The 25,750-nt window shown below is 42.0% G+C and overlaps 1 protein-coding gene across 1 annotated transcript in view; it reads right to left on the bottom strand.

Annotated features, from left to right (window-relative positions):
- The window catches only part of FRAS1 (Fraser extracellular matrix complex subunit 1), a 680,896-nt gene that overhangs the window by 129,058 nt on the left and 526,088 nt on the right, over positions 1-25,750 (bottom strand). The window contains exons 37-41 of the mRNA XM_089676214.1: positions 18,895-19,020; positions 16,921-17,168; positions 13,236-13,387; positions 3,980-4,157; positions 310-442 (exon numbers count right to left, since the gene is read on the bottom strand). Coding sequence (XP_089532340.1) covers positions 310-442; positions 3,980-4,157; positions 13,236-13,387; positions 16,921-17,168; positions 18,895-19,020 — 837 coding nt within the window. The remainder of the gene's footprint in view (positions 1-309; positions 443-3,979; positions 4,158-13,235; positions 13,388-16,920; positions 17,169-18,894; positions 19,021-25,750) is intronic.

Below are 25,750 nucleotides of genomic sequence, written 5' to 3'. Positions count from 1 at the left end.
CTCTCTACCGTAAAATATATTTATCAGGTACTCTGCTCATTGTCAAAGCTAGCACATGGCACAAGTAGAGTATGTTGCCTCAGACTGGTTTAGAACAATCTTTCATAGAAGATGTTTTTTTACCTAACTGTACTCCATGAAGAATATGTACACACCAGCTTAATATTGATGTGGCAATGTACAAATAAAGTTAAGGATTACCCTTAGGCACTTTCAACAAGGAAACATGGGGTAGATCCATACTGATAAAAAGAAATTTATACATCTCCATCTGGTTTCAGTCCTTACAGAATTTGGAAAAAATATTACCATTTTTAATGTTCTCCAGATAACCAAACTTTGGCCCAGCAACTATATATATCCTGAGTCGAGGTCCTAAAGTTACAGGGTCTAGGGGCAACAAGTCACGTGAAGACAGAGAAATTCGCCCTCCTTCCTCCACCTGCACATTAGATCAGATAAAGTTACTTTACAAAAAAAATAGATCAACATGCTTTCCCAGCTTAAAATACCACAACATAAGAATAAGACATTTACCAAGATGTGAGAGGTGAAATGAAAGGTGGCTTTTAATTATATGAGCCATCCTGCATGTAAAATAAGGCTAGGGAAAAGCCTCAGCTATGGATCATCAGTTGCAGAGAATGAAGTATAATCTTGTCACATAGTATTACCAGCACAGAATAATTTAATGGCTAAATGAAGTAGGGACAACATTCTATCGAGGAAATCAGAAGCTCTGAAGAACGTACATACTTGTTTTTAGATATACATATTTAGAGATATATATATATATATAAAATACATTTTAATGTTTAAAAAAAACTTGTTTCAATATACAAACCAAATGTGTTCATTATATATGCAACTTCTGTTTCCAACTTTGCAGTGCTGTTTATGCTTTACTGCTACTCCTCACAAAGCAAGACCATAAGCCCACCGACTCATTCTTAAGATATTAGTCATATAGGGTGTCATTGTATTCAATGAGTCGGTGGGCTTGTGGTCTTGCTTTGTGAGGAGGAGAAGTATAGCCTACTAAAGGAGTTGAGTATCTTTGCATAATAAACTGTGTTAAAACTTAGGGACCAGTTACACTGGTTCATGGCTGTTAACAATTGTCCTATAATAGTGAGCACCCAAAAATGTACTGCTTCTTTAAAAAGAAAAAGAACTGTCTCTTCTTCATATAAATAGCCATTTAATATGCTCGAAAGCAAACACCAATTCAGTGTGCCAAGAAAGGAGTCAAAGCTGAAAAAAAACATTGGCCAAGTCAGTAAGAAAGATTGTAGTTAGTTGGTGTTAGACTCCTATTTCTGTGGTCACCCTTAATGTCTAGAATCTATGTTGTACTTTAGACACTATGGGTTATAAATCATTTGCTGTGCCAATGCCTCAAATATTCACACAGTCCTCACAAATAATTGGCATAATGTGTTTTTTTCCTATGATTGTCAGTTCCACCTAGTGGCCATAATGTGGTATTTTCCTATGTTAAGAATATACTGCATTATAGGCACTAGATGGAGCTGACAATCATAAGGAACAAACATATTAGACACTTTACAGCAATTGAGGCATTCACACGGGTCATTTTTTTTATAAGTAGACCCCTATGCCTCTGACCAAGAAACAAGTCATCATAAATAACCTCTTGCATGAACTGCCCTGGTACCCAAGACAATAAAACAGCCCTGTTTTAGGAAGTTAAGGGCTGCAGTATTAAAGCAGAACTTCACTCTCTTAATCAACATTGACTAGTTTTAAACCTTATGCTGCTAGCATTAGTAAATAGGCAGGAAAGTATGTCATATTTACTTGTCATATTTACTCAGTTACTTCCTGGTTTCTAGACCTAGGAAAATTATGTCATACATCCCAGGAGTTTTCAGAAGGGGAGAAGGGGTTTTCTCAGCTAAGCACACCCTCCTGTCTGTATGCCTGAGCTAAAGACAGATGCACTCCAGGAAGTAAATTCTACATGAATCATCTGCCCTTACTTAACCTTCCTAGTGGTCTGATTATGTCAATATTTCTGTGCTCAAAGCGGTACATTTGTGTGCATGGAAATATGTTGTTTTTTTATTGTAGGCCTGTACTTTTTAGGAATAACTCACTGAAATCTGTCCAAACAAGAGTCTAGTAAAAATCCCGATTAAGATAAAATTTGAAGCACAAAATCCTAAATTATAATATAATAAATAATCATAAAAAATAATAATTAGGAAATGGAGGAACTGATCTCTGTATCAAAAGAACATCCCGAGAGATTCAGAAAAACTTGGGCTTGTTGGAGCCATTTCAAAACCACCACTACCTATCGTTGCTTAGTTCATGAACAGCCTATACCCCCCGACTGAATGACCAGACACTATGCTATATTAGGGAACGCCCTGTTCTCCGAAGACACATTTCGTGTATATTTGGATGGGCTGAGACTCGGCATCGTGGCCTTCGTCTCGGATTCTTGATTCACGCCCTACCCTTTTGACCGATCCTGCATGTATTGCATCCTACCATATATGACTATCTTTGTGGCTTGTACAAAATTATACAAATTATTCTACCCACTTTAACATCCCCTTTCCTCCCTACCCATTCCCCCTATCCCCCCCTTTTTGTTTTATTCCCCCCCTCCCCCCCCCACTACCTCACGTTACATTCCCATCTCTTTCGCTAGCTCTTCTCTTTTATGACTTTTCTTCCTCTCAAGCTTTTTTTTTTTTTTTTTACGACTTCATTATTCATATACTCCCAACAAATATGGCATTTCATCTCTCATACAGATGTGCCTGCTTTCACATGGCTCAACCGCTCCCGAAATGGACACACAAATTTTGTCATATAAGTCATCCTGTGCTAGCACTACCCAACACTTCACATTCGGCCGACATAAGGGCTCACCAGTACATATGACAGTAATCCTTATACCCATTTTGATTTATCTACTATACTCTTTGCCATATACATTTGCATTAAGGATATATTTCAACCAGCTGTGTACTTTTGTTTAAACCCATGACCCGTCTGTGTAACGGGATGCTACATGATGTGTCTATGTTCGGACTGTGATCTGTATTTGTATGTATACTGCTATACTTTACTTTCTAATAAAAATATTTTGGAAGAAAAAGAAAAAAAAAAAATTTAATAATAATAAATTTAATTCAATAATGTAATCAAACCAAAAACACTGAAATTGTAAATATAGCGCCAAGTTCGCACATCACTGAGCAAAGTCGCAAAATTGTTTTCAGTGTCTGATGACGAATTTCCCCACAAATCATTATCGCTCAATTCTGCAAGAGATTCTAATTTACTATCGCTGTTCTCTAGCTGGTCTAAAACAGATTTTGACCTGAAGGGACGCTTTTTGGATGCCATGGACATTTCTCAGTTTCCAGGCAGAAAGAACAGTAAAAATGCAGGCAGGACACAGGACAAAGCACTAGAGACAAAATGTATGTGAAATGCTTTGAAACAGTAATGTTATACTATGTGATTTTAGTGTATTTAGTGAATGTCACTTTTTAACATTTTTAAATTTCCCGCCGGTTCCGTCCCCCATACATCCCAACGCTCGCAGGGAACGGAACCCGGAAGATGGATGCCAGCATCGGCCGGAGGATATGGCCGGGGACGCTGCAGGGAGGACATCGCGAGAGCGCAGGACAAGGAAAGTGCAAGAGGGATCCCAGAACAACGCTGCAGGGTATTCCTGAGTGTAGCTCGGGGTTACTGCTTTTGGTACTGAAAGTTTACCCGAGAATACCGCCAGGGAGGTTAAGATGGGCACTGCCAAAAATGCTAGGGGAGTTTTTCAAAGTGATTTCTAAGAAAAATAAATCATGAAGACATGGATAGATGGGGGAGTTTACTTTGAATATTAAAAGTGAATTAAACATTATTTCTGGTTTGTGATATTCAGATGCAGTGTGGTTCCACAAGTATTTTTATAACTTTATTATATGCATACCTTCAGGGCACGTATGGAAATCTTTTCTCTAGAACTGATGATAGGAAGACTTTTTTCAACAGATGTAATAATAACTGTAAAGATCTGGTTGTCCAGACGGTCATTGTCCACATTGTAGACAGTGAAATGGAAGAAGTCAGTAAGTGCCAGGGCATCTGTTTCTGTTATCGTAGAATACCTAGATCAAGTAGAGAGAAACAATATTAATGGAAATCAAAGACACTCTAAGAAAAGGGAAACTTTTAATCTAAATGGTATGCATTGACTCTATTTGTAGCAGAATAATTATATTTTTGGAGCTGTCTTGATTTGGTACAGGACACTTTTTAGAACAATAAAGTAAGTGCAGTCCTAGGGAGAATTAGGGATCAATTGGTTTAGGGATAAGGTAAGGTTAATGTGGTTGTAAACCTCTGACATGAAATATGAACAAAGCTTATCCCTCTATAGTGTGCACTTGTCTCAATCCAGAGCTCTACGTGTAAGTTCTGTCTGCTGCTTGATTCTTCTGCTATCTACATGAGTCACTTCTACCAAGTTTTCCTGACACCAAGGAAAAAAAAGGTGACAGACTGGACTTTGAACAGCTGTAGAGAAGAGAAACATGTACAACTTATGTAGGAGGAATTGTTTCACCTCTGTGTATCACTTCAGACCAGTCACTTCACTGCATATATGTAAGGGGTTATAACCACTTTAAGTGTTAAAGTCAATTATTGTCGAAAACTTTTGCTTCAGGAACATTTGATTGATTTTCAAATCCTTAGTGGGGTCAAACTGCTGTTTGTTTTAAACAACGACAAGAAACTTTGAAGGAGCAGGATAGAAACTTTTCTTGAATGAATGAATTTCTAACATGCGATGTGGTTTTTGGGAAATTACATTAATGGATGCTGCTCAAGATATCCTGTGTGGGGAGGGCTTCAATCTAAAAAAGAGAAAGCCTACTCTCATCTCCTAGCTGCAGGCTGCTTAAGCGTGATGCGAGATACACTATATTGCCAAAAGTATTGGGATGCCTGCCTTTACACGCACATGAACTTTAATGGCATCCCAGTCTTAGTCTGTAGGGTTCAATATTGAGTTGGCCCACCCTTTGCAGCTATAACAGCTTCAACTCTTCTGGGAAGGCTGTCCACAAGGTCTAGGAGTGTGTCTATGAGAATGCTTGACCATTCTTCCAGAAGTGTATTTGTGATGTCAGGCACTGATGTCAGATGAGGAGGCCTGGCTGGCAGTCTCTGCTCTAATTCATCCCAAAGGTGTTCTCTTGGGTTGAGATCAGGACTCTGCACAGACCAGTCAAGTTCCTCCACCCCAAACTCACTCATCCATCTCTTTATGGACCTTGCTTTGTGCACTGGCGCGCAGTCATGTTGGAACAGGAAGGGGCATCCCCAAACTGTTCCCACAAAGTTGGGAGCATGAAGTTGTCCAAAATGTCTTCATATACTGATGTTTTAAGAGTTCCCTTCACTGGAACTAAGGGGCCACGTCCTTCAGATTGCCAGACAGAGAAGCGTCATTCATCGCTCCAGAAAACACGTCTCCACTGCTCTAGAGTCCAGTGGCGGCGTGTTTTACACCACTGCATCTGATGCTTTGCATTGCACTTGGTGATGTAAGGTTTAAATGCAGCTGCTCGGACATGGAAACCCATTCCATGAAGCTCTCTATGCACTGTTGTTATGCTAATCTGAAGGCCACAGGAAGTTTGGCAATCTTTAGCTATTGACTCTGCAGACAGTTGGCGACTTATGCACACTGTGCCCTTCAGCATGCGCTGACCCCGCTCTGTCACGTGGCTTACCACTTTGTGGCTGAGTTGCTGTTGTTCCCAGAGTTTTCCACTTTGTTATAATACCACTAACTGTTGACCGTGGAATATTTAGTAGCAAAGAAATTTCATGGATGGACATACTGCACAGGTGGCAACCTATCATGGTACCATGCTTGAATTCACCGAGCTCCTGAGAGCGACCCATTTTTTCACAAATGTTTGTCTACAGTCTGCACACCTAGGTGCTTGATTTTATACACCTGTGGCCATGGAGGTGACTGGAACACCTGAATCCAATGATTTGGAGGGGTGTCCCAATACTTTTGGCAATATAGTGTATATGTGAGGCTAGGACTTTGAACTGGCAGCTGAATGCAGTCAAAAATTAGAGCTTAAGATGCTTCTCTGAAGGGGATCTGGAAACAAACTGGGAGATTGCACCACAAGGAGAGGGTTTCCCTGCAGTCATTTTGAGGTTATATTAGGTTTAAGGGACCATTCAGACCAGATGCAGCTTTTCTAGTGCACTCCAACACACAGACAAAGCAAAATGCCTTGCTTCCTAGTCTTTTGCAATGCAGTAGGTTGCAACGCCCAACACAATGCTGGCGTGAGGAATAAAACTCACTTGACATTTTAATAAAGTTCCTGAACAAAAGTGCACACCAGGGACCATGCGTTCAGAGTTTGAATGTAGATATAGTTAGGTCATAGGGGCTATGTTAACGTTTGAGGTCAGGGAACTTGGGGAAAAACACTTTTTTTAATATTTCGCTTGCAGAAAATACATAATATAAGCAAATGGCTAAAGTTTAAAAAGCATCAGGCAAAAACTATAAATAAAACGAAAAAAAAACTTAATTTGAATAATCTTTCATTAGTGAGTGCTATTTTATTTTTGGATACACTTTAAAGGTAAAAGTATTTTTCCATAAAGCAGGAAAATAGGGGTCTATAAATTTGCCTTGCAAATGTTTCAGCATTTACATGAAAGTCACAAATATTTGTAAGGTTTGTAATATATGTGTGACGTCAGTTTCCATTTGTTGCCTTTCGTTGGGTAATGTAACATTCTCAAACAATCGATCCTAAGAGAAAATAGCTTTAAAAATATTGAACAAGAAGAGGTGAAGAACATTCAACCATTAGAGAAATAGTGTAACACTATACTGTATATACTGTACCTCTGCTAAATGTTCCTGCTTAGAGCTCCTATCTGTTACAGAGCAAGAAAAGCCAGCCCCCCACCACAGTCCTAACAACCAGTGAATCCCTGCCTGGCACACTAAGCTGTAAGTGAGGGATTCCCCACATGACAGATGGATGTAAACAGAATAACAAGAATAAGTAAAAAAAATGCGGAGGGGTCTGGTATGGGTTTTAAGGGAGAAAAACATGCAAAAGGACACAAAAAAGCACGGGGTTCTTCCAAAATCGATATCAAACCTAATTCATGCATGCAGCCTGGCTGACCAGGTAAGGGGGAATAAGCTTCTGTCCCCGAAACAGGCCACATGTCCTCAACATGGGGGAGGGGTACCTTGCCAAAGCACCTTGTCCCCATGTTGATGAGGACAGGGGGCTCTTCCCCACAACCCCAGCCTGGGGATTGTGAGGGTCTGCAGTCAATGGGTTTATCAAAATGTGGAAGCCCCTTTTAAAAATAACATGCCCCCAGATACTGGTCCACTCAAATATGAATAAGTATGGGGTACATACTACACCTAGTCATTCACAAAAAAATTTAAGTAGTAAATAAACACACAGACACAAAACCCAGAAGAGGTCCCATATTGTAAATACACTGATGCCCAGCGATGCAGATCAATCACAATGAACAACACCTATTGACCTGCAGAAAGAAAAATACCACCACCCACCAAGAAATCTGATCCTGTCAATTCACTCCCACTGAATTATATCTCCCAGTCCCTGCCACAATGTCATTAATGTCACAGGGATCCCCACAATGTCACTGACCTAACATAGTCATAGCTAATCGGTGAGTAACGGGTCCCTAACACCCAGGAGCCCTAGATGGGAAGCTCACATTTAGCAAGGGTAGTAAACGTTGCTAAATATTTCTCTTCCCACTGAAACTGGAGATTCTTTGGCTGTTCACACAGGAATTTCCATGCACTTTGCACATATTGCAGAGGCCTCCCTCATTTTATTTCATCGTTTGGTCGAATATTCTTAGCCTCTGGTGCTAGGGTATTTTCTTTATTGGTTGAATGTTCTGTAACTCTTCTGGTTGAATGTTCTTGGGGCTCTTCTCTTATAGGAACAATGTTAGGAAATGTTACATTAGCCTGGCAAAAGGCAACGAATAGAAACTAACATTACGAGAATATTACAGACATTATGGGTATTATTTATGACTTTTGCATGAATGCTGATACATTCGCAAAGCACATTTTTTTCTACATAGATCGCTAAGTCTTTCTAAGACAACCCCAAGGTCATTGTTCAACTGCTTTTACTGTAATTTAAAGTGACACTAAACTTGATATTCTTGGAGTTGATGTAAATGTACAGTGCTCCAATAGAGACTAAACAAGACAAGAGTCCCAAGCAATATCAAAATTTATCCAGACATAAATGTGATCCAGGGGAGAAAACCAATATGACATAAAGTCCCTTCACCTCCCTTTAGCGCCTACTGTATGGACTCCATCCAGGGGAGGATTTTGCACATCTGACCTCCCTTACACATTAACCACTTGCCTACCAGGCACTTATACCCCCTTATTTACCAGGCCAATTTTCAGCTTTCAGCGCTACCGCACTTTGATTGACAATTGCGCGGTCATGCAACATTGTACCCATATGAAATTTTGATCATTTTTTTCTCACAAATAGAGCTTTCTTTTGGTGGTATTTAATCGCCGCTGGGCGCTTTACTTTTTGCGCTATAAATAAAAAAATTGCAAAAAATTTGAAAAAAAAAAAGTTTCTTTGTTTCTATTATAAAATTTTTCAAACAGGTATTTTCTCTCCTTCACTGATGTACGTTGATGAGGCAGCACTGATGGGCACTGATAGGCGGCACTGACAGGCAGCACTAAAGGGCACTGATAGGCAGTACTAATGAGGTGGCACGGATAGGCGGCACTGATAGACAGCACTAATGAGGTGTCACGGATAGGCGGCACTAATATGCAGCACTGATAGGTGACACTGATGATGGGTACTGATAGACGGCACTGACTGGCATCACTGCTGGGTACTGACTGGTGGCACTGACTGGCACAACCCCTGGGCACTGACTGGTGGCACTGACTGGCAGCACTGCTGGGCTGCACTGGTGGGTGGCACTGGTGGGCAGCACTGGTGGGTGGGCACAGGTGGGTGGCACTGGTGGGCACAGGTGGGTGGCACTGTTGGGCACAGGTAGGTGGCACTTCTGGCCACAGGTGTGTGACACTGCAGAGTGGCACAGGTGGGTGCACTGCTGGGCACAGGTGGGTGATCTGCTGGGCACAGGTGGGCGGAGCTAGTGGGCGCACTGCTGGGCACAGGTGGGCGGAACTTGCGGGTGGCACTGCTGGGCACCGATCATCAGGGCACTGATCATCAGTGCCCTGATGATCGGTGCCAATCCCCGCTCTGACAACTGCCGGTTCTCGGCAGTACTTTCCACACGATCTGACAGCGCACTTGCATTTCCCTCTGATCAGCGTGTCATTGGACACCGCTGATCACGTGGTAAAAGGCCGCTGTGATCGGCCTTTTACCACATCACGTGATCAGCTGTGTCCGTAGGACACAGCGATCACGGAGATCGCCGAGTGCGCGCCCCCTGGGGCACGCAGGAGAGCGCGTTCTGGGAGGCCGTCATATAACGTCCACCCAGAACTGGCCGGCTGCAGTGCAGCCGTCATTCAGCTATCTGCGGTCGGCAACTAGTTAATACATTGTCAATAGTCTGGGATGCTTGCCTCAAGCTGTATTCCCCTAGATGGGTATAGGCCAGATAACAAGACAAACAGTCTACAGTTCAATGGCCAAAACTCCCTCCAAAGTTATAGTGGTTGAGGTGGTAAAGATCACGCTATGATAGAGTAGACATATGTATACTTTTTTTGTGAAGAAGTTGGAAGTGACGAAATGCGTCAAGAAAGTGACGTTGAATGTAGATGCACAACCGGAAGTTGCGCAGCGGCCATCTTGACTGAGGTTTTTCATTCACAAAATAAGATTTTACAGAGGATTCAAATTCTTTTACTATAAAGAAGGATCACAAAGTTTTTTTCTATATCATTTTATTGTAAACATAACTTTATTAAAATTAATTCCTTTGAATATGATATACTACACCTTAATATGCTACCACATGGAGAGTGATCTGAGCAGGGATGGTCGGATAAGGAGAGCTTTTTCATGCTTATTAAAGTGTTTTATCTGGACATTGCACTATTATTGTTTTTTTTTTGAGGAAATATTGAAGAAAGAAAAGACGGAGTGGAACACGGTTTTGGAATATATGATATTGAGAGCTTTAAGCAAGTTTTGATAGGGTAAGGGTACAGCCATTTAGATGTGGACACTAAGTGGGGTGGCACGTCAGTAACCACAGGGTGATTATATGTTATTTTACATTTGTGTGGGATAATGCACTATATTGAGTTTTCTTTTTTTGAGGATTTCACAGATTAAAGGAATATCTTCATGAAGGTGGATTAAATCTGAGAGCACGTTTATAAAAAAGTTTTTGAGGATATCACAGAAGCTGGAAGATTATTATATTGACTTTTGAACTTTCAGGGGTGAAAGTGGAACTTTTGCGTCTAGGGAGATTTAGGTTTTTTAGCGTGATTATTATTAGGTGAACCGCATTTGTGTGAAATATATATACTTATTGTCCTTTGGCACCAATAGGTCATCGAACACAAGCCCACCTCTGAGGCAGCCGGGTCTCCTGGCAAAACCAGTCAGGATGGCTTTTTCACTCCCCATGACCTCTCAGCCTGATGACCTATTGGTGCCAAAGGACAATAAGTATACATATGCCTACTCTATCAGAGCACGATCTTGACCACCTCAACCACTATAACTTTGGAGGGAGTTTTGGCCATTGAACTGTAGACTGTTTATCTTGTTATGTGGCCTATACCCATCTAGGGGAATACAGCTCGAGGCAAGCATCCCAGACTGTTCACAACGTCTTAATGTGTAAGGGAGGTCAGATGTGCTGAATCCTCCCCTGGATGGTGCCCATACAGTAGACGCTGGAGGGAGGTGAAGGGACTTTATGTCATATTGGTTTCCTCCCCTGGATCACTTTTTTGTCTGGATGAGGGAGGTTTAGTATGGAAATGAATACAATATAACATGAAATCTAACATCCTCCCCTGGATTACACACCTTCACATTTTGCATGGCGATTCCTGTCATCATCATCAAGCTGTATCTCTTGAATAGCATCAAGACTTTAAAAGTTTGATCTTTCAAGACATGTCCAATTGGTCAATTGATAATCCCAAATGTTATAATCAGATACAGTTGTGGCCAAAATTATTCAACCCCCACTGAAATTGAGTGTTTTGGCCAGTTTGACATTGCTTTTGATCATTCAGTCATCTTGCTTACATTTACATTAAAGAGGCACTTGTAGGTCAGACAAATATAACATAACAGTTATAATGAAATAACCACAAATGTCTTTTCTGTGCTCACAGCATTATCAGTTTTATTCAACCCCCAAGTGACATTCAATCTTAGTACTTAGTACAGCATCCTTTTACAGTTATAACAGCTTTTAAACGTGAAGCATAGCTTGACACAAGTGTCTTGCAGCGATCTACGGGTATCTTCGCCCATTCTTCATGGGCAAAGGCCTCCAGTTCAGTCACATTCTTAGGCTTGCGCACTGCAACTGCTTTCTTTAAGTCCCACCAGAGGTTCTCAATCGGATTTAAGTCTGGTGACTGCGATGGCCACTCCAAAATGTTCCAGCCTTTCCTCTGCAACCATGCTCTAGTGGACTTGGAGGTATGCTTGGGATCATTGTCCTGTTGAAAGGTCCAACGTCTCCCAAGCCTCAGGTGTGTGACGGACTGCATCACGTTTCCATCCAATATCTCCTGGTACTGAAGAGAATTCATGGTACCTTGCACACGCTGAAGCTTCCCTGTACCTGCAGAAGCAAAACAGCCCCAAAGCATGATTGACCCTCCACCATGCTTCACAGTAGGCAAGGTGTTCTTTTCATCATAGGCCTTGTTCTTCCTCCTCCAAACATAGCGTTGATCCATGGGCCCAAACAGTTCTAATTTTGTTTCATCAGTCCACAGAACACTATCCCACAACTTTTGTGGTTTGTCCACATGGCTTTTGGCATACTGCAGTCGACTCTTCTTATTCTTTGGAGACAGCAAGGGGGTACGCCTGGGAGTTCTGGCACGGAGGCCTTCATTACGCAGTGTGCGTCTTATTGTCTGGGCTGAAACTTCTGTACCCACATCTGACAAATCTTTTCTCAGTTCCTCAGCAGTCACACGGGGACTTCTCTCCACTCTACGCTTCAGGTAGCGCACAGCAGTCGAAGTCAGCATCTTCTTTCTGCCACGACCAGGTAGCGTTTCAACAGTGCCCTTTGCCTTGAATTTGCGAATGATGCTTCCTAAGGTGTCTCTTGGTATGTTTAACATCTTTGCAATCTTCTTATAGCCATTGCCCTTCCTGTGAAGAGAAATCACCTCTTCTCTTGTCTTCCTGGACCATTCTCTTGCCTTCACCATGTTTGTAACCACACCAGTAAATGTCTAGAAGGAGCTGAGTATCACAGTCATTTTAAAGCTGCCTAATTGGTGCTTATTATGCTTGATTGCTGCTCGGTGACATCCACAGGTGTTTTCAATACCTGATGGAAAGCACCTGTATGAACCTCTGTTCTTCAGAGTGGTAGTCTTTAAGGGGTTGAATAATTGTGGCAATGAAGAAACCACATAAGAACCATTTACTACTGTATTACATAAACAATTGATGTCATTTTAGTTGCATTTGGGTAGTTACAACGTCCTTGTAGGATTTGATTCTGAATACAATTCCAAATGTACACTATAGTCCCTAAACCCCTTTACAGCATTGGGGGTTGAATAATTTTGGCCACAACTGTATGTTGAGTAGTGGCATCATTAAGATTTTCAATAAGTGTGCATTTGAAGAATGTTGGAGATTCATGGGGATGTTTTTTAAATATGCTGTATGTCTAATTTTGTGCTAATAAAGGAACAATTTATATGTCCTAACCTAATTTATTATTATTTACAGCTGTTAGAAATATAAAAAAAAACACATCCTGGTTGAGTCCATAACTAATCTTGTTTGTATTTGGAGTTATAGAATTACTGTACAAATCTTTTGGCAGGAGAAACAAATATGTATAAAAAAAAGTTGACTTATTAACATGCCTAGTGTTACACTTAAAGATTTAACAATGAGCATGCACTGTCTGTGTAATGCACAGCTTACTTGATCTTTCTGTTGTTGATATCCTCCATGGTAAAAAAGGAGAACTCTGAGAGCTCCTCTGCTGCTTGTCCTGACTTGCTCTTTGTAAGAACGCCGTACATTGGAAGGGAAATCAGCTGGATTCGGATTTTGGAATCTTGAGAGTTTTTGTCCTGTTTGGAAACAACTTCCATTTCACTTCGTTTGCATTACTTAAACAAATGTATCAGCATTCTTACTATTTTCTGCAAATAAACTGTTTGCTACATATATTTCTTGTACACCAGTCAGTCTTTGAATTTATGGCCCTATTCACACCTGAGTGTTTTGTAGCTTGCAGCTTCAAAATGCATACCATCCAAAATCCCATGGTTTTCAGTTATGCCTGTTCACACCTGAGTGTAATGTTGTTTGAAGTTTGTAGCTTGAAAAAGTATATGAGTTTTTTTGTGAGCTACAGACTTCAAGCTTCACACATTTTTGGCCCCAATAGATTTCATTTGGAATGCCAGAAAATGAGCAAATGTGCAAAAATGCACATATCACATATTAAGGTTGATTTACTAAAACTAGAGAGTGCAAAATCTGGTGTAGCTGTGCACGGTAGCGAATCAGCTTCTAACTTCAGCTTGTTCAATTAAAAAAACCTGGAAGCTGATTGGTTTCTTAGCAAAGCTGCACCAGATTTTGCACACTCCAGTTTTTGGAAGTCTTCCCCTTGTTTCTTATCTCTAGTAACTAGCTTTTAAAAACTGAAAAAAAAAGAAATTCAAGCCTCAGATGCCCACAGCAATGCCTGTACAAATGCTCCAAAATGACCAAAGATGCTCAGCTCAGCACAAATTCAGCCTTAGAGCACAGTGTTAAAGCAATCCCATCCAGCAGCATGGGAAGTCAACTTCCATGCTTGACAATAATATGCTTTTGTACTTTCAAATAGGTTGAGAATAGGTTTACATATGCAGGATGCATTTATCCAAAGTCCTAAACCAGTGACAAACCAATTCAATATTTCAACCTGTATATGATGGCAAAAATACATAAAGGTTATTATCAAGAAACCACCATGCAACATTCAGTGGATTAAGGCCTCATGCACATGGATGTATAGCAGCTCCTGTATGCTGAAGTGTAAAAATCTTGGTACTTTCCTTCACCCTGTAAGTAATATGTGACATGCACAGCCACCAATACAAATGAATGGCTGCACAGGGCCATGTTCGGGTAAATGCAATTGTTTTTGTATTGGCGTTTACCTGAGCAAGCATGCATGGGGTGCTTCGCATAAGGGGAGGGGATGGAGTGCAGAAAACCATGTTACCTGAGCACATCCGCATACAGCTATTCACTTGTATTGGTGGCTGTATGTGGCACATGCTCCCCAGGGGTAGGAAAGCATCAGGGATTTTGTGCTTCAAAACAGGAGCTGCTAAAAGTCCATATCCATGGTGTCTAACAGATACGAAAAGCAGAAAGATTTGCAGACTCCAGTCAAAACTTTTTTTTTTTGGATTAAGCAAGCAAGTGTTAAGCTGACTATACTCTGCTTGAATTTCGGCAGAATCAGCAGGAATTTAAGCAGTGTATGGCCCTCCTAGCACTGTTACATTCAAAAAAGTAGATTGTTTAATTGACTTTTGTCAAAGGAGCCTGTCTGAAAATTGTCAGCCAAACAGCACTTGCATCCAATCAGATGCAGATCCAATCAAGGCACTGGTGGCTTTCAGAATACAATTGCCTAGGAAGGGGGTTTATCCACCCACACTGTTAACAAGCTGAACAAAAGAAATATAAATGTATATTGCCAGCTTTAGAATATTTGTTAGAATTTAATTGCTATATGTGTCTCAAATGGGTGTTGAGGTGATGCAATGTAATAAATAATGCCATTGCTTTTATTATCTTTTTAAATCTAAATTCTGCTTAACAAGACATAAAGGTTAACAAGACATATAGGTGTGTTTTTAGTGTCAAACATGATGGAACTTTCACTTTTAACGTAACAAACACTTTCAAGAGCAAACAACAAAACCGCTTTAATAAATATCAGATTAAATTACTTCTGGTTTGCGGTCTTTGCTTCAAACACATTTTTGCCTGTCATAAATAATGGCCTGAAATCAACCAACATCAACTGTGTTGTTTATCACTGCTTACTTTCTCACTCTTTTGCAGATTATTTTGTGAATGCTTGGTCGCAGAGCCAAAAAAACTGAAAACTGACAGGAAAATAACAGGATTGATTTTTAGCAAACTGAGCAAGGATATCACACATCAAACCAATGAAATCTTAGCTCTCTTTCGCTAAGAAACAATATAGAAATAGCGAAGCCTTGTGAATGCCACCTTTTTTTGATTTTCACAGCTGAATGTGGATTGTGCATGTAAATACTGCCCTGCAACCCTGTGCCAAGCATTTGGCTTCTAGTTGCAGCACAGCCCCATTAACTTAAATTGCACGTTTGGTGGCGGTACTGCCTAACGAACGTGGCAGGGGGTATAATGTTTGCCAGCTGCAAAAGCATTGTGGCCTTGCCTGTGTACAACCCTCAGGGGCTGCATGCTTGACAGTAAAACTCTGGTTTATCCACCTGTTTTTAACACCCCCAATGCCCACGTAAAGAAAGCCAAAACGTGAACTAGCTGCTGGTTACAAAATGCTGGCAGGCTTTTATCATTGAAACTCTGTTTGTCTCCTTTTTGCCTGCCAGCAGTATTCTTTTGACTGCACACTGAGCCATAAAATACAGCATTCAAAAATGGAAGTCTGGCTTTGATGAAACTAGTTGGGCAGAACCAGGGGCAGACTGACCATTTGGAAACTCGGGCACTGCCCGAGGGCCCAGGGTCAGTAGGGGGCCCCATGAGATGCTCCTGGTACCTTTTTCATAGGCTTTTTTGAGTTTGGGCAAGGACACGGGCCCCATGATCCCCTATTGCCCGGGGGCCCCATGAGTTGTCAGTCCGCCCCTGGGCAGAACTACAGTACTGTGATGTCTTACGCATTGTGTGTGCAGTCTGGAAGAGAATGAGCTGACATACTTTAGTACTAGATGGCCACTTATCCTGAGTGAGTGATTTTGTTTTTAACTCAAAAGAGTGGTTGCGCTATGATGGTCTTCTTCTTCCTTCCCCTCAAGACTCATACAGAAGCCTGCTAAGACCTACTTATTAGGTTAGGAGGTCACTTTGGATCAGCAGGTCTCTGTCTATGAAGAAGAGTGTCTGTGGTGGGGGAGTTAATACCTTCTTCTCTGGAGTGGAGCACCAATTTTTTAAAATGGACACTTTATGAGCACATCTGTACTGCCTATTGCGATTGTTGCACATGATATGCACTTTCAATTTAAATGAGAGATTGTTACTCCTCTGGAAATTTTATGTTTTTTAACTCACCTATTGTTTATGCATTTTATTTGTTGGACACTTTATAAACTCAAATGAACAGCTTTATTGTGATTGTTGCATGATATTTGCTCTTTGAATTGAATTGAGAGAGCTGTACTCTTCTGGGGGTTTTATGTAGATTTTATGTATGACAAAAAGCAGCTCTTCTCAATTAATGTCAATGCATATTATGTTTGTGGATTTTTAGCACAGATAAAGTATATATTTTTACTAAGGTTTCATTGTTAGTTGTTCTCTTTATAGCATTATAGTGTGTTACAAAATGTTTGTACAAAAATATTAAAAAAAATGAACTAACCATGTAAGCAAGGTTTGTCCTTGTGATAATAGCGGAACTTTTGCTAACCACAGTGATGGACAACAGGCAACCAGGGACAAGACGAGGACCATTATCATTTGCCAGTGATATGACAACTTTCACAAGAGTTGTGGTGGAGGTAACACCATCAGTGACTGCTATCTCCATGCTGTCTTCTGTAGTTGCAGAACCATCATGTACATACTGTAATGCATTTCTGTTGACATCTTCGTATGTAAATGTGTCACCTAAAAAAAGATTGTTAAAATGTTATTTAATCTAAATGTTTGTGACATTGAGATGGATCAGTACATAGGTTTTACACCTATACTTATTTTTACAGGTCCTGCTCATCTCAAGTGGTGTCTTTAACACCTTCCTGCCCGACCTATAGCAGACTGAAGGTCCGGTGGGACACTCCCCCTTCTGACTGGGGAGATATGATGTCTTGTCAGAAGGAGCCTCTCACACGGCCGTGGGGCGGCGCAGTGGCGCTAATTGTCACCGTCTGTGTCCACAGGACTCAGCCACTGATATATCACTAAACCGGCCCGTTGTCAGTGTCATGTGACCAATCACAGCAGATCACATATCAAATGTATACAATGGATGTCATGCCATCCATTGTATACAATTGTGTTAGGTGTGATTGGTCAAAGCAGTCACATGGTACAGACAGGGCCAGTCACAGCCCATCTGTTTCATGTGATGAGCCTGCCCAATCACAGCTAATCACAACAAAAGACTGAATGACTCAGTTTCATTCAGTAACAATGGTTGCAAATATCAATGAAATACATTGGTATTAGCAATCATAATGTGTAAAAAAAAAAAAAATCCCGATCACTTGCCCAGAGTAGTTCAATGTTACTATGGTAACATTATATTGCTTTGGTCACAGTGTGCTGAAAAAAAAAAATTTTTTTTTTACATACTGTCATCAGTCAGTGTTCCTGATCACCACCACACCAGTTATATAATAATGCTGTATTGAACTGGTGACAATATGTTAAAAAAAAAAAAATTTCTACATTTCCAAAATATTGTAACAAAGTTACAACCTCCAAAAAATTCACCATGCCTCTTACTAAATACTTTTGGCTCTCTATTTTCCAAAAATTAGTAATTTGGGGGGTATTTGTACTATCCCGGAATTTTTCGGGCCTCAAGAAATGAGATGGGCCATCAGTACATAGATTGATTGCCAGATCTATATATATACTATGGTTTGTGGACACTATAACTTTCCTACAGACTAAATAATATACACTAATTTGGGGTATTTCCCTAAAGAAATGTAGCAGAATACATTTTGATCTAAACTTATGGAGAAATTTTATTTATTTGCAAAATTTTATAACAGAAACGAGGAAAAACGCGTTTTTTTTTAAAGATTTTTATTTTTATTTTGCAAAAAATAAAAAATTCAGTGGTGATTAAATGCCACCAAAAGAAAGCTCTATTTGAAAAAAATATAAAATCTTTTTATGGGTACAGTGTTGCATGACCGCACAATTGAATTCAAAATGCAACAACACTGAAAGCTGAAAATTGGCCTGGGAAGGAAGGGGGTAAAAGTGCCTGGTACTGAAGAGGCTAATGACCTAGAAATAATGTCTCTCTCTGTTATTTCATTTAGTCAGTTGCATTACTAATACTGAAGGCACTAGGGAAGGACTGATTCCACAATTTAACCCTTGCATGCCTACTTATCAGCAGTGAAATAGCACATATCAAAGCTTAGATGTATGGGAAATCAGTCACTCCCACCAGGGATGTACCACTGACTATCCAGCAGGACTACACCCAAACCTTTGTGTTCTCACAAATGCAGGACCATCTACCTATATAATCAATTATAAAATCCTAATATTGCATATAATATCATAATATCGCACTGTGTTATACACCAGTGTTACCATATGAAATGACAAAACATGCAGTGTATTCATGTAACATATTTTGCATGTCTACCTGCACTCATAGAGGTTTGTATGCCATCTTCAGACTTCATAAGAATCCCATAGCGAGGAGTTTCCACCAGTTCATACAAGAGATCTTCAGGGGCAGTGTCAGAATCACTCACTGTTAGCTGCATTCCTGTGCAAAATTAAATTTGAAATTACATTGTATTACAAGGTCTTTTATGTAGGGCTGTGTTTACTATTAGATACTGCAGAACTGTGCCTACTGACAGCTGAAGCAAAAGGCTTTACCCTGCATAGTTACTGGACACATTTTCTTCCACTATCAGTAGAAATACAAATAAGCTCAACTACACATTTCACAATATATCAAGCTTGTTTAAGGACAATGATGTGATCCAGAAGAGGGGTGATGCTTGGGCCACCAAAGGTGGTGTACCTACAGACTCCAGTGATTAAGATATTGGTCTAATCCAATTCATTGTAATTTCTAGTAAGCTAATATTTTATGCATAACATCAATCATGCAGTTTTTTTTTCTCTATTCGTAAGGCCTTATCTTCTTATATTACCAGTATAAAATGTAGTCAGTTCAGGTTAGCTGGGATCATGCCCTATCATATATAAAAAAAGATTACTGGCATGCTGTCCATCTTCAAACCATAACTTTTTACTCTCATGTTACAGGATTTTATTTACCATTTTTTGTTTCAAGAGAGAGGAAATACAAAACAGTTTATGCCACATTTCCAGTCTGTAAGGAACAGAGGTTACTCCATGGAAAACAGAGTAGGTACTTGGCCTTATGTTCACTGACATAAAATACAACTGTCTGCATTTTGTATTCACTTATGTCTGAGTGTTAGGACAAATGTGCTATGCAGAAACTCCCATTTTCCTAGAGATGAATAGAGATCTAACTGTGATAGCTATCAAAGGCAGCAGTTGGTGGAAAGAATGGGGCTCAAACAGCATAAGACCTGTGTAAATGTCTGGTTGACCGAGTCATTCATTAACAGAAAGATAGCCTTGTTAAAATAAACTGTACCATTTTCTCTTTAGAAATGAAAAAGAACAAGAGGAATCATCAACAACAAAAAAGTTCTTGAAAACTAAATGGGGTGGCCAAATAACTATACTATATACTATATTATACTATACTATATTATACTATACTACAAAATACTCCCACAAATTTGTTAATTTGCACACACAAAAAGTATTTTTCCTAACAAATTCATTCAATACCATGTTGCATAAATGAATACACCCCAATGAAAGTCTGAAGCAAAGATAAATTTTAGACAACTAAATCCTAATTAAGAAGAATTCAACTACAGGCCATTAAACAGGTGTCCAGCAGACAGTTGATTATAAAAGGGTGTTACTTAACCGAGAAAACCCATTCCTATTTTATGCTGTCAGCAATGGCACCACAAGGAAGAGAAATGTCATAAGGTCTGAGAAAGAAAATTATTTCTTTACACAAGAAAGGTGAAGTCTACAAGAAGATCAGCAAAGCTTTACCTTTCAGTCAGAATACTGTAGCAAAAGTGATACAAAAATGTAACAAAGATGGAGCTGCAACCATCTCATGGAGATGTCCAGACTGTCCACAAAAGTTAACACCTCGACAGGAGCGTCTTCCGATGAGAAGCATTGAAGAAAATTGCCATGCAAATTCACTGCAGTTAGCTATAGAAGTAGAAAGCCAAACTGGGGTGATTGTTTTCCGTGACACAATACGGTGTGCACTGCAGAGGAATGGCATGCATGGGTGTCGTCCACAAAAGAAGCCTCTCCTAAACTTCATGCACAAAAAAGCCTGCTTAGAATTTGCCAGGGCCCATGCTGAACAAGAAGACTACTGGGACTCTGTATTCTGGAGTGATGAGACCAAGAGAAATGTTTTTGGAACTGATGGCTTCAAAACTGTATGGCGTCGCAAAGGTGAGGAATACAAAGAAAAATGTATAGAGCCTACAGTGATGGTGACAGTGTCCTTCTGTAGGGCTGCATGAGTGCTGCTGGTGTCTGGGAGCTCCATTTCATTGATGGTATCAAGAATTCACAGATGTACTGTTCTATGTTAAAAGGGAAGATACTACCATCACTCAATGCCCTTGGTCATTGTGCACTTTTCCAACATGACAATGATCCAAAACACACATCTAAGGTCACTGTTGCATTTCTGAAGAAGAACAGGGTGAAAGTGATTCAATGGCCAAGTATGTCTCCCTGATCTGAGCTCAATCAAACACCTATGGGGAATTCTACAGAGAGATGTCGAGCATAACACTCCATCCAGAATACAGACTCTAAGACCTCTTGCACACTGCAGCTTGAAAAAGCTCAGCACAGCGGTTGTTTTTACTGAGGTAAAATATAGCCCATTATTCACAATGTGCCTTTGCACACAGGTGCAAAAATAAGTGATAAGGATATCCCTCAGTAAAAAGAAATAGGAAAATCTGCATTTTTGGTCAGTACTTTACACCGTGTATATGCAAAAGCACGCAAATCAGAATGAATAATAATTTAATTAATTTTCCCTAAGAATATCTTGTGCGCACAACTGTGCGACTGCCTATGACCACAAATACATGCAAAACAAGCACCTGAAATTACGTTAAAAAAAAAAAAGCAGATGCTCAAATGTCAATACCGTGTGCAAGAGGCCTATAAGTGGTCGTTCTTGAAGAATGGAAAAGATAGATGTTGCAATATGTCACCAACTTGTGCAATCCATGCCTGGAAGACCTGGTGCTGTCCTTAGAAATCATGGAGGTCATACAAAATACTGGTGTATGCATTTTTGCATCAACTGAATTGAGTAAAACGGAAGATTTTTTAATCTAAGTTATATTATTAACCATACTTTCATGTAATGCGCTAAAGAAATGATCTATAAAACTCAGTTTTGTCAAAATTTTGGAAATTGTTCTTATGTTCATTGAGATATTGATTAAAATCTTACTTTTCAAAAGGGGTGTACTCATTTATGCTGAGCACTGTATATATATAGTACACCTCTTTTGAAAAGTAAGATTTTAATTAATATCTCAATGAACACAAGAACAATTTTCAAAATTTTGACAAAACTGAGTTGTATAGATCATTTGTTTAGCTCATTATATATCTATCTATTATGCCTTCTCTACTTTCACAGGTAAATGCATCTCTCCTACCTCCACTCCTAACTCAAACGCATTGACTCCTGCTGTTTTCCCCCTGGGTAAATGCATCTCTCCTACCTCCACTCCTAACTCAAACGCATTGACTCCTGCTGTTTTCCCCCTGGATAAATGCATCTCTCCTACCTCCACTCCTAACTCAAAATCGCTTTCACTCCTGTTATATTCAGAACAAATGGTGTATTTATATTTGTGTGTATGTTGAGCAGTCCTCACCTCCAGTTGCACCCAGTTTACGACTGTAGCCTGGTTCCTATGAGACATCCCCCACTATTCATGTGAGCCTTATCAGCTTCTAATTGGGGTGGAGTTGAATGCTCATTTGAGCATCTCCCTATAAATTTAGATCAGCTCATGGGGGGAGATCTCTGATGGGGGGCACAGTCTCTGATGGGGGTGCGGCTTCGAAAGAGTGCGAAGCAGTTAAACACAGCAGTTGAACTTAAGCAGCAGAAAGACACAACAACAGCAAGAAACTCTACTGCATGCTGGACAGACTGCAAACAAACACCCTGGGAAACATCTCTTACATGCCTGAGTCCCACTCTGTGTACCTTTATATAATACACTCCTCTTCATACTACTATCCTCTGTTCCCAAATCTCATTTCTTTACCCCTCTGCTCCACCCCAAAACTTGCACATCTCCCCCTCATTGCTATCATCTCCCTACTACTGCTCTCATCACCCCCCAAAATGCCTCTTCTACTCCTTCTCATTTTCCTCTCCTCCATTCCCAAAATCCATTCACTATATCCCTCTGCTCCTCCTAAACATTTGTATATTGTGTCCTCACTGCTTCCTTCACCCCTCTATGGCACCCACCACCTCCTCCTATTATTCCACTCTCCCACTGACCCGAACACCTCCACTAGGAGTTTCTCACGCTCCTGCACATCCCGCTCTCATGCCACCTTTCTCATTCTTCTCCTCTTCCTAGCCGCGGGAGACATCTCCCCGAATCCTGGCCCTCCACCACCTCCCTCACCCGCACAACACCCTCCCGCCTCCATGTCCTACCGCAACCCCCGCAACCTAGTATCTGTCCCCCTGCTCCCTAAAATCTCCCCCCCCGTTTTCATGTGCACTCCTGAACGCCCGATCGGTGTGCAACAAGCTTGCCGCCATCCACGACCTCTTTGTTTCCCGCTCCCTCAACCTCCTGGCGATCACAGAAACCTGGATCCAGCCCACTGACTCTGCCTCCCCTGCTGCACTCTCCTATGGAGGTCTCACCTGGACCCACTCACCCAGACCTAACGGTCGTAAAGGTGGTGGGGTTGGTCTGCTCCTGTCACCGCAGAGCACCTTCCGAGTCCTCCCAAACCCCCCCTCCCTATCCTTCTCCTCCTTCGAGGCCCACTGCGTCCGACTATTCTCCCCAACCCCCCTGAAGATTGCTGTGATATACCGACCTCCTGGATCCATACCCCGCTTCCTGGATGACTTTTCCTCCTGGCTACCCTTCTTCCTCTCCTCTGAGCTACCCACCATCATTCTTGGAGATTTCGACATCCCTGTCAACCTTGACAACCCGGACACAGCCCGTCACCTCCACTTAACCTCCTCCTTTGCACTTGCACAGTGCATACAATCCACCACCCACTCCGACGGTAATATCCTTGATCTTGTCTTCTCCAACCGCTGCGCTCCCCACAACCTCACTAACACCCCCTTCCCTCTCTCTGACCACAACCTGATCACCTTCTCTATCTCCTCGTCCTCCAACGCCTACCCCTCCAAATGTCACACTACTACCAGCCGTAACCTCCGCAACCTTAACCCTGCCCCCCTCCACTCTGCAGCTGATCAACTCCACGACCGCATCCTCCCCCTGTCCTGCCCCGACTTGGCTATGACTGCCTACAACAACGCGCTGTCAGCAGCCCTTGACTCACTAGCGCCTTTAACCACACGCAACATCAGACTCCGACCGCTCCAGCCCTGGCAGACTGATCACACCAAAACCCTCAAACGACGCAGTCGTGCCCTGGAGCGACTATGGCGCAAAACCAAATCCCAACAAGCTTTCACCTGCTACAAATCTACCTTCCGCACCTACACCTCCTCCCTCCACGCAGCCAAACAAGCCTACTTCCTGACCCTCATCAATGCCCTCTCCTCCAATCCTCGCCGACTCTTCTCCACCTTCAACTCTCTACTCTCTCCACCCCCACCTCCACCCAGCACCTCACTCACCGCCCTTGAGATTGCCAATCACTTCAAAAACAAGATTGACACAATTCGCAAGGACATTGCCGCAACTCACACCCCCTCTCAACCCATCCCCTCTCACACAGCTACCCCCTCATCCCCCCTCCCCCTCAACATTACCCGCAGGGACTTCGTCACTGCTCAAACTCCCTCCAACCCTGTTCCCCCTCACTGAGCTACCCCCTCATCACCCCTCTCCCACGGCCCCACCACTGCTCTGACCTCCACTCCCACCCCACCCCACCCTACATTCCTCATACTGAAGCTCCCCCAACACTCCACACCTTTGACCTTACTACCATCGAGGAAGTCTCCAAGATCCTCTCTGATGCCCGCCTCACCACCTGCCCCCTCGACCCTATCCCCTCACAATTCCTACGACCTCCCTCCCCCTCCATCCTACGCTCCCTCACCCACATCTTTAATCTCTCCCTCTCCTCCGGCACTTTCCCCTCCCCACTGAAGCATGCACACATCACCCCCATACTTAAAAAGCCCTCCCTGGACCCCAATGACCCGAACAACCTCAGACCCACCTCCCTGCTCCCACTTATATCTAAACTCCTCGAGCGCCTCGTCTACACCCGCCTATGCTCTCACCTCAACAACAACAACCTCCTCGATCCCCTAGAGTCTGGCTTCCGCCCCCTACACTCCACCGAAACCGCCTTACTCAAACTCTCCAATGACCTTCTAACCGCCAAAGCTAATGGCCACTATTCAGTGCTCCTACTCCTTGACCTCTCTTCGGCCTTGGACACAGTTGACCACCCCCTCCTCCTCAAAATACTACACTCCCTCGGCCTCAGAGATTCTGCTCTCTCCTGGCTCTCATCCTACCTGTCACAACGCTCTTTCAGCGTTACCTATAATGCTACCACCTCCCCCTCACTCCCCCTCTGTTGGGGTCCCTCAAGGCTCTGTCCTTGGGCCCCTTCTCTTCTCCATCTACACCTCCTCCCTTGGCCAACTCATACACTCTCACGGCTTCAACTACCACCTCTATGCCGACGACACACAAATCTATCTCTCAACCCCCCACCTCACCCCCTCGGTCTCTGCCCAAATCACACACCTACTGAGCAACATATCAGATTGGATGTCGCTCCACTTCCTTAAACTGAATCTCTCCAAAACCGAGCTCCTTGTCTTCCCCCCAGCCCGAACCCCACCCCCCATTGACTTCTACATCACATCCAACAACGCCAATATCAAACCCGCTCTGCAGGCCAGAGTACTTGGTGTCATTCTGGACTCCAACCTATCCTTCCAGCCCCAAGTCCAATCTTTAACAAACTCGTGCAGACTCCACCTCCGCAACATCGCCAAAATCCGCACGTTCCTAACCCCAGAAACCACTAAGCAGCTCATCCACTCCCTCATCATATCACGACTCGACTACTGCAACTCCCTCCTCACTGGCCTGCCTCGCCGCTGGCTATCCCCGCTTCAGTCCATCCTGAATACGGCTGCCAGACTCATTCACCTTTCCAACCGC

Source organism: Staurois parvus, unplaced genomic scaffold (genome assembly GCF_062004578.1).
Source record: "Staurois parvus isolate SC_StPar_1 unplaced genomic scaffold, SC_StPar_1.0 ptg000013l, whole genome shotgun sequence".
NCBI classification, from domain to species: Eukaryota; Metazoa; Chordata; class Amphibia; order Anura; family Ranidae; genus Staurois; species Staurois parvus.
This window is presented reverse-complemented; position numbering and strand designations above follow the sequence as displayed.